This window comes from Arabidopsis thaliana, chromosome 2 (assembly GCF_000001735.4).
Source record: "Arabidopsis thaliana chromosome 2, partial sequence".
Taxonomy (NCBI): domain Eukaryota; kingdom Viridiplantae; phylum Streptophyta; class Magnoliopsida; order Brassicales; family Brassicaceae; genus Arabidopsis; species Arabidopsis thaliana.
In genome coordinates this window covers 16,349,736-16,363,092 of record NC_003071.7, presented here as the reverse complement: position 1 = coordinate 16,363,092, position 13,357 = coordinate 16,349,736, and the positions used below count along the sequence as shown (strand labels likewise).

The 13,357-nt window shown below is 34.3% G+C and overlaps 2 protein-coding genes across 3 annotated transcripts; one reads left to right on the top strand and one right to left on the bottom strand.

Annotated features, from left to right (window-relative positions):
• The first annotated feature begins 3,149 nt into the window (after positions 1-3,149).
• MLO12 (Seven transmembrane MLO family protein) lies at positions 3,150-7,052 on the top strand. The gene is made up of 15 exons (NM_129478.5): positions 3,150-3,412; positions 3,626-3,683; positions 3,815-4,059; positions 4,158-4,274; positions 4,372-4,432; positions 4,775-4,863; positions 4,960-5,034; positions 5,114-5,208; positions 5,321-5,370; positions 5,474-5,514; positions 5,611-5,784; positions 5,890-5,925; positions 6,014-6,081; positions 6,184-6,244; positions 6,395-7,052. Exons 1-15 carry the CDS (start codon positions 3,296-3,298, stop codon positions 6,836-6,838), a joined length of 1,731 nt encoding a protein of 576 aa, NP_565902.1. The 5' UTR covers positions 3,150-3,295; the 3' UTR covers positions 6,839-7,052.
• Positions 6,996-13,125, bottom strand: ATATH8 (Protein kinase superfamily protein). Of its 2 annotated transcripts, none has more exons than NM_129476.3 (16): positions 12,626-13,125; positions 12,042-12,217; positions 11,714-11,855; positions 11,538-11,590; positions 11,233-11,376; positions 11,037-11,141; positions 10,826-10,951; positions 10,270-10,467; positions 9,883-9,989; positions 9,631-9,793; positions 9,449-9,514; positions 8,997-9,090; positions 8,700-8,812; positions 8,527-8,597; positions 7,982-8,135; positions 6,996-7,752 (listed from the first exon to the last, which is right to left on the bottom strand). In NM_129476.3, exons 1-16 carry the CDS (start codon positions 12,951-12,953, stop codon positions 7,348-7,350), a joined length of 2,445 nt encoding a protein of 814 aa, NP_565900.1. In that variant the 5' UTR covers positions 12,954-13,125; the 3' UTR covers positions 6,996-7,347. The 2 variants fall into 2 exon arrangements, with proteins under 2 accessions (NP_565900.1, NP_565901.1); NM_129477.1 differs by having other exon boundaries at positions 7,142-7,752; positions 8,527-8,593; positions 10,270-10,463.
• Between the last annotated feature and the right edge of the window lie 232 nt (positions 13,126-13,357).

Here is a 13,357-nt window from a genome sequence, read left to right as displayed (position 1 = left end):
TATCACACTTAGAGAAAATAAAGGAAAAACACCTACTAACTAAAACATATTATAAAGATAATAACATATTATAAATCAATAGATATTCTGTGTCAAAAATATTAATTTGCAAAACCATTTTTGTATATTAAATATTTGTATTTGCTCTTATACAATACATTGCAAATTGTATCTTAAAAGTGGTTTTGTGACAAAAAAAAAAAAAAAAAAAAAGTGGTTAATAAGTTCTTATAAAACCTATTTAAATATGATATAAGGTTATTAATTCAATCACTCACTATGAATATAAATACATAAATATATAAAGAGTCAACCATAATTATTTTTATTTCCCTAAGCAATGTAAACGATATTTCATGTCATGAATGAAATCCATAAATAAAATAATTTGCTGTAAATATTTACATCAATATCATGCATAGTTTTAAGATATTCAAAAAAATCATAGAGAATTTTGGAATATTAAAACTGATATGATACATAAATGAATTTCATAAAATACAAACCGTCAAAAACAAACATATATCGTGTACATTTAGTTTTCATTTTTTATGGACACAACGTACATAATTGCAGATGATTTTTAATTAAAATTTATGAGGAGAAAATGCTAACCTTGTATATATTTTCCTGTTTCCGTATACTAATTGACTTGAAATGTAATAACTTCCGTGTTCTGTTTTTTGATTTTTTTCTTAGTTAGGCTATGAAAGCTCTTAAATTGTTACCTTTTTTTGTTCAATAAAGCTCTTAAATAGTTACCTAAAATTAGAAACAATACGTAAATTTCTATGTTTTTTCTTCAAAGTAACTTAAGTGGCGGTCAACCAAGAAAAAACATCATAAATTTTATTGTCCATCCAACTTGGAGAAATATTAAACTGTTAATCTATTTAATTAAAGATTAAATATGAATTTAATTAAAATTTAATCTGAATTGAATACAACTCATTATTAAGATTTGTTCAACTTGCAGAAAAAACAAGGGAACAACACGTTTTCAGGGATGACTTTCAAAATTTTATATTGGATAACGATGTGGCAAAGAATACAAAATTCAAAGAAGGAAACCATATGAGATCGGTTAAGATTGAAAAATTGGAGCTATGGGTCAAAACAAAGATGGACACATGGATGATTTTACACCACAACCTTACCAATAAAGAGTCAACGCTTAGGAAGTTTAGATCAGTACATATCATAGAATGGCAATGTCAATATGATTTGAGTTGACTCTAACCTTCTTTTTTTTTAAATGACAAATTATTTAATTATTTCAACTTCCTGATGAAACGGTTGAAATATTATTTTATCAATTTGAGTGAAAATGTGGAAATCCACTATTCTATCGAAGTTCCAACTCTAACTTGGTGGAAATAAGTTGTATAGGATAAAACCATAATATAATGGGCATTGTATTAATACCAAAACTGATCCCATTCCAAAAGAAAAAATGGAATTTTACGGTGGTATTGGCTATATTGATACTTTACTTGGAGAAAAAAAAAAATTGATTGAAAATATGACTAATATTATTAGTCGGACAGTCATATCAAAATGGAGTTGAAAAACAAAAATGGCTAATTTGGTAAATGCTCCATCGAGATTGGAAGTAAGAAAGAACATCTTTTCATGATTTTTAAATTGTAAATACCGTTAGTGAGTGTTTTCTTTGTTTAGTCACCTTGTGTTACAAGTCCTTTCTATAAGCCACTGATCGTTTTGTATAAATAATCAAGAAATGCAAGGCAGACCCATAATTATTTTAATAAACAATTATCATAGTCAACCCAAAGTACTTCCAATTCCAGCTATGGTTAAGTTTGACTTCACGATAAGTTTCACCTCACGCTTAAATATATATTTCCATCTATCTTTTCTTTTTGTTAAAGGATACCTTCATTATGGGTTAAAAAAGTGTAACTGTCAATCTGTAAATTTTTTATTGGATACAAAGAAAATTTATATTAACGACAACAGGTATGTTTAACACATGAGACGATAATCAATTCCAAATTTCCGGTAACGGCAACTATGTCCTAAGCCACACCTTGATTGAGTCCATTTACCACAATTTGATTTTTTTTTTTTTTTTTTGGTTTGATATTTAGTAATATCAATTCACAATAATATTTATGAAAATATCTTAACATACTTGTTATCAATGCTGATCCAACGTCTTAACCAACATACCTAACTGATAACTAGTTCCAGATGAATAGTCGTCCAACCCATAGCACACGATATTACATGTACAACACATGATTCAAAATAAATCATACTGGATTTTGCGAAATGTTTACCACGTATAGCTAGAATTTTCCAAAAGTTTTTAAAAAATTTGTACTTTGGAGATTTAAATCCTGATATGGCATAGAAACATGAATTCTTTTTAGGCCACCACCAAACCAAAATCGTTTTAAGTTTTTATGTACCGTTTTCGTCAGAAATTAACTCACTGAGTAACATGTTGGCTCTATAATTGTTTAGTTAAAACAAGAACTGATGAGAATGGAATATCAATCATTAAATGACCGCTTCAATTTTACCTCGGTTTATCGCTTGGCCACTATTTTATTTCCGAAACCCAAAAGTAGATAAACTAGTTTCTTTTGCATGGAAATTTTTTCCACCTTACTTTGGTTAGAGATTCTTTTACTTCGTTTTTCTTTAAAGAAGATTTTACATAATCTCATTCAATAAATTTATGATATATTAAAAAGTATCTTTTTCAGTTCAACATCGCAGACATTCATAATAACTGCCAAAACCCATTTCTTTGATCGTACCGTAAAATGTGAATGCGAGGCATGAATAAATTTCGGTCTTTTAAAAATAAAAATAAAATAAAAAATTTCAGTCTTCATCAGAACGACCGAACACTACATTTAGTTTTTAAAATTGAAAAAATCGTTTTAAGGTATGCATGACCCATAAGAAGTGGTAGCTAAGTTCACACGGCATTACCAGTCTCCTCATGCCACTTCATCTCAAGTCGTTATCTTTGAATTAGTCAAAGTCTTCGTTTCCCTTATTTTTTAATAAATAATTGCGGCTTTCACTTGTTTGACTTTCTTTTTATTCTCTTTACAAAGAAATAACAACAACTCATGTATAGGCATCTTGTTTTTAATTGAATTATGTATATATAGAGACATAACAGGAACAAAGTCCATATCACTTTCTTTCTCCTTTTCCCCTTATCGATAAACTTGCGAAACCCTAAAAGCTAAGAAACTTAAGAGTTTAAAGTTTAACAAAAACAACTTAAAAAGAGTTTTGAGCAGTGAAATTAATGGCAATAAAAGAGCGATCACTAGAGGAAACACCAACATGGGCTGTTGCTGTAGTTTGCTTCGTTCTCCTTTTCATTTCCATCATGATCGAATACTTCTTGCACTTTATTGGTCACGTACGTATATTTTTCATTTTTATATTTCCAAATCTTCCTTTCTCTCTTTTTGCTTTTCTCCAAATGATACGAAAGTACACATTAATTTAGTACTATTACTTTTGCATTTTAAGGTTATTAATGCATCATCTCGCTTTTTCTTAACTAGGCAATCAAAATTTATTCGGTATAACCCCATAATTAATCTCTAATTCTTCTTTTCACTTATTGTAGTGGTTTAAGAAGAAGCACAAGAAAGCTTTATCTGAAGCTCTTGAAAAGGTTAAAGCAGGCAAGTTAATTCACTATTCTATAAAAAGTTGTCATCAAAGACGACTTTTTATATTACAATATGATAAATCTTTCTCTATTTGGATTCCCAACTAACTTTCTTCTTTTGTTGTTGGATTGTGATGAAAATAGAACTGATGCTTCTGGGATTCATATCGCTTCTATTGGTTGTATTGCAAACACCAGTCTCCGAGATTTGCATTCCAAGAAATATTGCTGCGACTTGGCATCCTTGTAGCAACCATCAAGAAATCGCCAAATATGGTAAAGATTATATCGACGATGGCCGCAAAATTCTTGAAGATTTTGACTCCAACGACTTTTACAGTCCTCGCCGAAATTTAGCCACCAAGGGTTATGACAAATGCGCAGAAAAGGCATGTAATTCATAATTACTTACTAACTATACTAGTATGCCGCTTTTATGTTTAGCAAATATATATATCGGAATCTTATTTCATATTTTCGATTTCAGGGGAAAGTAGCATTAGTATCTGCCTATGGTATCCACCAGCTGCATATATTCATCTTTGTGCTCGCTGTTTTTCATGTTCTCTACTGCATTATAACCTATGCTTTAGGAAAGACCAAGGTACATGATCTTCTCTATACATTTTGTACAAGTTTATGCATATATTTGTATGTGTTTAATTTGTTTTTTAATCTATATATGGTTATGCAATATGTAGATGAAGAAATGGAAGTCATGGGAGAGAGAGACCAAAACAATTGAGTACCAATATGCCAATGGTATGTACATATACAACACACACTATCTCATCGCCATAGAGTTTATATTTGTAGAAGTAATTAATCAAAGAAAAATGACTAATAATCCGGTAGTTGACTTTGCCAAGGTTAACATCTTGATAGCGTATCAGTGGGAAGATAATTGTTTATTTCATTGATTAGTTTGTTTATTTGATTGAGTTAGATAATTGAATTGTTGATTAATTACAACGTCGTTTGTTTGACTCACGAATAAACAATTTAACACAAGAAAGTAACATCATATTTTATTTTTATTTAACTATATATTATCTGTCCTCTGATTTAATTTGTTTAGTTCAATTGGTTATTTAACTATTATAGATCCAGAGAGGTTCAGATTTGCAAGAGATACATCGTTCGGACGTAGACATCTGAATATATGGAGCAAGTCTACCTTTACCCTCTGGATTGTAAGTTTTCATTTCTTTACTTTTTGTGAGTAATTTTTTTATATATAATTTGGTTAAAAATTGACAACAAAACTTATGGATGGAAATGGAATGCAGACATGTTTCTTCAGACAGTTCTTTGGATCAGTGACAAAAGTAGATTATCTTACACTAAGACATGGCTTTATTATGGTAAGTAATAATTAGCATATACTACTAGTAATACACTATGAATTGTTGATTAATTACTCCAATTGGTGAATTGGTGCAGGCACATTTGCCAGCAGGAAGTGCCGCTCGTTTCGATTTCCAAAAATACATTGAAAGATCTTTGGAACAAGATTTCACGGTGGTTGTCGGTATAAGGTACAGTATGTCCCATTTTTTATTTTTATTTAAACCAAGTTTGTTAATATTTTGTTCAAACAATCTTGCACAAAAGTTAAATATCTGATTAAATATCTTTGTGTGAATGCAGCCCACTGATATGGTGCATTGCTGTCTTATTCATATTGACCAATACACATGGTATGTCCTAATTCTCTAACAATTCATTTAAGAGATTAAGCAAATCGTTATATATCAACGAAATATCTTTCTAAATTTCAATGTCTTTTTCAAATTAAAATAGGATGGGACTCATATCTTTGGCTGCCCTTCCTTCCCTTGATTGTAAGTAATAAAAAATTTCACTTCAAAGTCTTCAGTGTATTAATTATGTAGCTGTGAATAAACAATAATTGTATATGGTTGGTGTAAATATTGAAGGTGATATTGATAGTAGGAGCAAAACTTCAAATGATAATATCGAAATTAGGATTAAGGATTCAAGAAAAAGGAGATGTGGTTAAAGGAGCTCCTGTGGTTGAACCGGGCGATGATCTCTTTTGGTTTGGTCGTCCTCGTTTCATTCTCTTCCTCATTCACTTGGTTCTTTTCACGGTACACTTATTTACTTTTTTACATTTACCATCTTAAGTTTTTTTTTTGTCAACCCTTTTCTTATGACTTTCTAAATTTTGTTTCTTCTATGTATTTTGTTTATAGAATGCATTTCAACTGGCTTTCTTCGTTTGGAGCACTGTGAGCAATAACAATCCATTTTCTTCTTCCAATTTATATATGTTTTTGAAAAAAAATTAATGATTTTGGTTATGAATTAATTTTGCAGTACGAATTCACACTCAAAAACTGCTTCCACCACAAAACAGAAGACATTGCAATTAGGATCACCATGGGGTTTGTTAACTTCCTCAACTATACATAACATACAACAAAATAATATTATCTTTTGTATGTTTTGAACCTTAACGATAAATTTCTTCTTGTTGTATACGGCAGGGTATTAATACAAGTTCTATGCAGCTACATCACTCTACCTCTCTATGCTCTTGTTACTCAGGTACAACTTTTAACAAATTTTAAATTGCTAAGTGTCAATGCGTCATGTTTGAAACAATTAAGGGTTTGCTACAAAATTGTGATTGTCCCATATATAGTTTAGATTATTTTGGATGTATAGGATTTCTCTAACACTAAAATGTGATTGCAGATGGGAACATCAATGAGGCCGACAATATTCAACGACAGGGTAGCCAATGCATTGAAGAAATGGCACCACACAGCCAAGAAACAGACGAAACATGGACACTCAGGATCTAACACACCTCACTCGAGCCGTCCTACTACGCCAACACATGGCATGTCACCGGTGCATCTCCTCCACAACTACAATAACCGCAGCCTCGACCAACAAACCAGCTTCACTGCTTCTCCTTCTCCTCCTAGATTCTCTGATTATAGCGGCCAAGGCCATGGCCATCAGCATTTCTTCGACCCTGAATCTCAGAATCACTCTTACCAACGTGAGATCACAGATTCTGAATTCAGCAATAGTCATCATCCCCAAGTTGACATGGCAAGTCCTGTTAGAGAAGAGAAGGAGATTGTTGAGCATGTCAAGGTTGATTTGTCTGAGTTTACGTTCAAGAAGTGATAGGACTATACTTTTTACATTCTGTTTGTTCATTCTTTGTAAATGATATGAACTTAGGAATGAACACTTTTCTTATTTCTTTATCTGAATTTTGCTATAAGCTCAAACGCTTTATGATATCATTTCATATTAGTAGACAGACTTTAGATCTAGTTAACTGATATGTTTTACACAAACGCTTGTCCTATTCAATCAAATATGTTTTGTGTTTTGGACTTGCCCAAGAGGTTTCGGTAAATGTAGGACATTTTAGAGTGGAGAACTCTATTAAGTGTTCTTGAAGCAGAGCAAAAGGATTCCTTGAGGTCTCGGATATTATGATTAGTCATATATCGTTACGACAGGCATTGATCGTCTGATAGGATTAGATATGGAACGACTCTATACACGAAAATATTTAGTCTTTCTGTAGAATCTATCCCTCTTACTAAGGAACCCTTTGCTTTGGGTCTTGACAACAATATACATTAGTGATTCTGGTTCTGTGTTGGTGTAGGATGTTCAGGTAATCAGGTACGAAGTGCGACTGGAGCAGACAGAGATAAGTAGTTGACGTAACCTTCAGAGACCGAGATCACAAACCGATGGCAAGCAAGCGCAGTGGTGGTGAGAGACATGACAAAGGAAGTCCAGCAGAATCTGAGCATCAAAACTCGGTCACTCTTTGCAGACTCCAGTATCTTTCTCAGTATTACTCTGACCCGCTTGTCATTGATTAGAATCTTGAAGTCTTTGACTGTAATGTTGATTCCTGAAGATGGTGGTGGGTCTGAAAGAGAAATGAATTTAAGGGATTCAATTCCAAGGCTTCCAACCATCCATTGGTACATCGTAGTTGCAATCGTCATGCAAAGTTTCTGGCGTATGACAAGTGCCTCTCTTGAAATAAATGTCCGGATCAGTGAAGTCCCGTTCTGTTTTATCAAAACAGAGAACAATACAAAGTTTATTACTTGAGAGGTCATTTCCTCAGAAATACGACAAATCTACTTTAATCACAAGTTAAAGTCAACATGGGGATGAATGATGACCATAACCAGAAAGGTACCTTATTCCCTGTTTACTTTGTTAGAGACTAATCTTTAAGTTCAGAAAACTGGCAAAAACGATGGGAAGAATAGCAATTAGGATGTAGAAACTAACCGCAGCCATCAAGAGTCTTCTAAGAACCACACCATTTTTGGATGCCAAAAGTCTCAAGACCAAACTTACATTGTCAGCATCTTTGTCCGTTAGATTGGAACTACTATCAACAGAAGTTTCATCCCTTGATAACTTTAGCAGTGGCGATTGTTTCCTAGACAAGGTATAAAATAACTTATTATTATACAGAGACCTAGAATACAAGATAGTAAACAATATGCAGGGGCTAAACAAGACAGAATATGAATGTAAAGATCATTCAAATACTTTAATATCAAATCATTACCAGTCAAAGCTACGTTAGATGCCTATTACTTGCTCTTTGTTGTGAGCCATCTGACTCTTTGTAACTAAATTATTATATTTCATCTGATACTTCTGTAATTTAACAATAGTTTTCTGTTGCTGACCTCAAGAAAGTACTTAGAAGAGAGCCAGAGGCACTAAAATTCTCATCTTTTCCATATTACCTACACCACTTTATCCACCAGAGCTATACCTAGACATAATTCTAATGCATAAGTCAAATGTCTGATTCACAATACCTCGTAGAACTTTTACTCAGGAAAAGAGCAACCCTTTCCCATCGGAATTCCTTCTTTCGGTTAAGGACTGCCTACAGACACCAACAGAAGTTAAGAAGTTTTCTCTGCTATTTAGCTTTATGAAACAGAAACTATAAAAAGTCACTTAAATGGCTCTAGAAACTGTGTAATACCGAATGAAGAATCTTCCTTGTTGCAGCTGAATTTTCAGTGATGAGCTTTTGAACCACAAAAGGGTATGCTGCCTCAAATGTCTTAAAATTTGGATCTCCAGCTGCAGCCAGACCTGGGAAGACAAGAATAGAAAGCAAATAACTAAAGGATGGAAACAAATGGATTACATATTCTTCTACGATATAAGCCAACAAAAAGAATGACGCAAAATGCCAAGTAAAGGAAACCAAGCATGGCTAGAAAGAAATGACAAATAAAGTTATCAAACAAACAATCAAGGACTCAATCACAAGTACCTTCCAAGCAAGCAAGAGAACGGAGGACAAGTGTGAAGTATGGTGGCATGCGTAGCTGATACTTCAGGGCCACATTGACTATTTTACTAAGCACCTTGAAAAAATTAGAAGCATTGGAAGAAATATTAATGAATTCAATGGTACTCACGCAGAAGATAAAACTATAAGAATTTTAGATTGGTTGCATTCTCCCATGTACGAGCTACAAGATAGAAGTTGCTGCCATATAAGAGTGCAGATGGAACTTCTTAGCATCCTAGCACTTTAAGTAACTAGGTTCAAGGATACTAACACAGAGAAGAATGCGAAAGAATTGCAACAGAAACCAACCACTATACTAATCAGGTATACCATGTGTTAGAGTTAAAAGTCGTAAATATAAACAAACTTGCCTCTCTAATTTAGACTAAAATGCATGTCTCTAACAACAATTTTTGAAATACATGTCTAACCTTGGTGAACTCGATATCAGGAATCCCGTTTATAAGTTTAACCTCTCCCAATGCATATTCCAGATCCTGTATTGTTGTTTTCAAGAATCATAAGATATGAGAATACTAACATCCAAACACATTCAGCTATATATTAATTGAAGATACACTACACTATCTGAGATCAGAAATTATATAATTACCAGAGTAAAACGACGGGTATTAACGCCTGGCGTGATGACATCCATATCAATCAACGATTCAACAAGACAGGCCCAATCACCATTTACGATATGCACAATTGATGCGAGCATGGCAAGCTGATGTTTTCTTTGCATCCGACAAACTAAACCAAAGTCCAAAAACCTTGCATAGAGACACGTGGTTATCAAGTTAAGATCATCTTGTCACAGTCAGAATTTTCTGAGTAACGCTGATGGATGGTTAGGAGATACCCTATTTGTCTTGATGTTGTGTAACGAAGGTTTCCAGGATGCGGATCTGCATGCAAAATACCTGTATCAAGGAGTTGAACTAGAGTTGCCTCTACCCCTTTGTTCACCTACAGTGGAAATTAAAAGAAAGCTAAGTCATTAGAATATAAAATATTCTAGCAAAATGGTACTACCAAATTAACATGGATTATAACAAATTACGTTAAACATGCAGTTCAATATAAACAACTGAAGGCATCAGTAAGATTAATTCTACTTTTTTTTCAGTAACTGCATTGAAGTATCATCACAGTAAAATTACAAACAGTCACACACCTTTACTAATGAACATCAAAATAGAACATCATGAGATGTTTTATCATTACTACAAAGCATATGTTAACCTACCAGATCAAGAAGACGCCTTCTCGCTTCAATTTTTTGTTTCTCATGACTCTCATTGTCATGATCAGAGTAACCAGAAGATATTGCGAGTAGATCGGTTGGGCTTTCACCAACCATCCATTCCATGGTCAAAACTCTTTTGCGCGTTAGATGCTGATATACTTTTGGAACCCGGATATAGGAAAATCGTGCGTGAGCTTCCTTCAAAATGAAGTACTTCGGTCAGTCAAAGCATACTAGATACTTGCTGTAAACTTAAACCACAAAATTAAGGAAATAACATAGATACTAGCACGAACAGAGAGTACATTGTGAAGGAACAGCATAACAACATTTAAACTTTGATTGCACAAGCTATATAAGCCACAATTTTATGCATGGACAAATAATGAGCACATCACACTTAGAGGGAACAAAAGCGACATATCTATCAGAAGAAGCAGAAAGCAATAATCTTTTTTTCTGTTGTCAAACTTTTTTTCATTTTGTGTTTGTCAAACTACAGAGGCATTGGCAACCTCTCAAGTATTATGTTTTCTAAAAACCTAATGCCGAGTACCTGAAATTCAGAGGCATTGGCAGCCTCTAAAGTAAAGTCCAATTCTCCAGCCAAACCCATTCCAAGCTCATCAGCATATACACGAATGTCATTTTCTCTCTTTGCTACCTTTCGCAATACACCTAACTGCAACAATCAAAAGAAATATCATATAACTATGACATGATTCAAGCAGATTGATTTGTCATAACTTGGTAGATTTCACACGAACCCCAAGTCGCAGAATGTAGATGTCGCGTAGCACTGCATGTCTCAGATCAGGGCGCTGAACTTTCACTGCAACATCTGCACCATCGAGGGTCCTTCCTCGGTAGACCTTAACATATCATATCAAGTATAAGGCATGCATCCTACAAGTTGATTCATATGATGCTTACTTCTTGTAAGATAAAAACCAGAGTAAATACCTGACCAAAGGATGCTGCTGCTACAGTTTCTTGCGAAAACTGACTAAAGAATGATTCGACAGGACCACCTAATTCCCCTTCAAGGATTTTTACAGCCTCAGGCCAGGGAAAGGGAGGGATTCGGTCATGCAGTTCAGATAGTGCCTGCAGTTTCAAATCATAACAAACATAGTCAGACAGCTACATCCCTAAGAACAACCAAATGTAGCATGCAGAATAGAGAAAGAACAATGGAAACATGCACCAGAAAGACACTATTAAAAGCTAAGAGATTTAGACAAATGTGACCATAACTTCTATCTGACCTTGGAGATTTCAGTCCCAATGATATCTGGCCTCGTGGAAAGCGATTGACCAACTGAACCAGCAGAAGAGAGGGAAGAATCATTCACAACAGATCAAAGTATCTAATATATGGCAGTAAATGTAAATGGTGACTGATGGATAGTTTCACTTCAAAAATAATAAGCTAATCACAGACCTTTGATAAAAGTTGGGCCCAAATGTAGCATGGTTTCTTTCAACACCATCCCAAAAATCTGCTCTGAAGCTTCTAAACTTTTGCCCTTAACTGATGCTGATGTTCGTAATCTGATGGCAGCAATCGTGAACGCAGAAAATACCTATATTTTAAGAATCAATTAAAATCACATCCGAATTTTCCGTCACTCAAGAAAAACAAGAATACTAATGCGTTAGGCTAAACGAAACACTTCATCAGATAAACATCAGTATCTCTAAAGCATTTATCATAATTTCAAATCATCCAGTGATTAGTAGCAGAACCAACAAAAACTCTAAACAAATACCTCGAGAAGCCTAAAGGCAACGACATGAGGCCTGCAATTAAAGTAATCTGCAACAGCTTGTGAATCATAAACTTCAGGAAGTGGTCTTGACCACATCTTAGAAAGACTGTAAAAGTAACCAGCATATGTCTCCAAGGCTTTGACATCAGCCATGAACAAATCCACCCCAGTGAGCCCTACCAAACAATTCAAAAACTGCATCAGCAAATGAATCACCACTAACAGTAAACAAGAAGAATACATTAGGAATGGTCTTGTCAGCTTTTTAGTTCAATTTAACCTATCAAATTAGCTCCAAATCTATAGGAATGCCATTGATTGGAAAAATCAATCTACTTGATTGATCATTGACAGTAATCGACTTCCACTGATACTCCAACCTAAAGCTTTCAACTTTATTATCACAGTCACCATTGCAAGTATATCTAAGAATCTAATCTTCCTCTACTTTTGAAAAAGATCTTCTCTTTCATTCGAACGATGCATCAAATAGTTCAGAACTGAGATATCTCTATCAAAGCATTGTTCTGATCAAGTCAAGCAACAAATTAACAATCATGATCACCGAAAACGAAAACGAACACCTGAGTAGGAAGGCTGAGGCCAAGATTGTGACTTCAAATTCTGAGAAGTATGATCCTCAAGATGCCTAAGCCAAAACAGTTCCTCAGCGGATTTAGTCACTTCCGGTACACGAAAAGCCTCGTTAGCCCAACGGAGTCCGATACCGATTTTGTTCTTCAGGAAATCAACGTCATTGCGTACAACATCAGCGAAGTGTCCGAGACCGACGGACACAGGTGGGATCGCTCTTCTTTGTTTTAATCGTCTCAACTCAGCAACGGCGAAAGATGTTCGTCGAAGTGGTATGGGTATAGTGGAACACGACGGAGATGGAGATACGGACGCCATGTTTGATCGGAGAAATATGGTTTAAGTTAGAATTGAAATCGGAATTCGTGAGACATCAGAGAGTGAGAGTGACGGCTAGCTCTTGCTCATGTCTGAGTTTGTTTTTCTGTTTTGTTTTTGTGGCGGAGAGGAGTGATCCACGTCAGCAACGGAAGCTTCAAAGAGTCGTCGCGATAAGGTTGAAAATTTTGACACTCATATATAAATGGGTCAAAGCAGTAAGAATATGGCAGTATCGGGCCTATCGGCCCAATTTCTAAACCAAACAAAACAATTAAAAGAGTAATATGTAACCAAACCATAGTAAACCCTAACCATTCCAACTAAACCAAATCATAAAACGTATACGCTTTGATTAATAGTATGATTATGATATATGTTGGACATTCACAAACATATCAAAC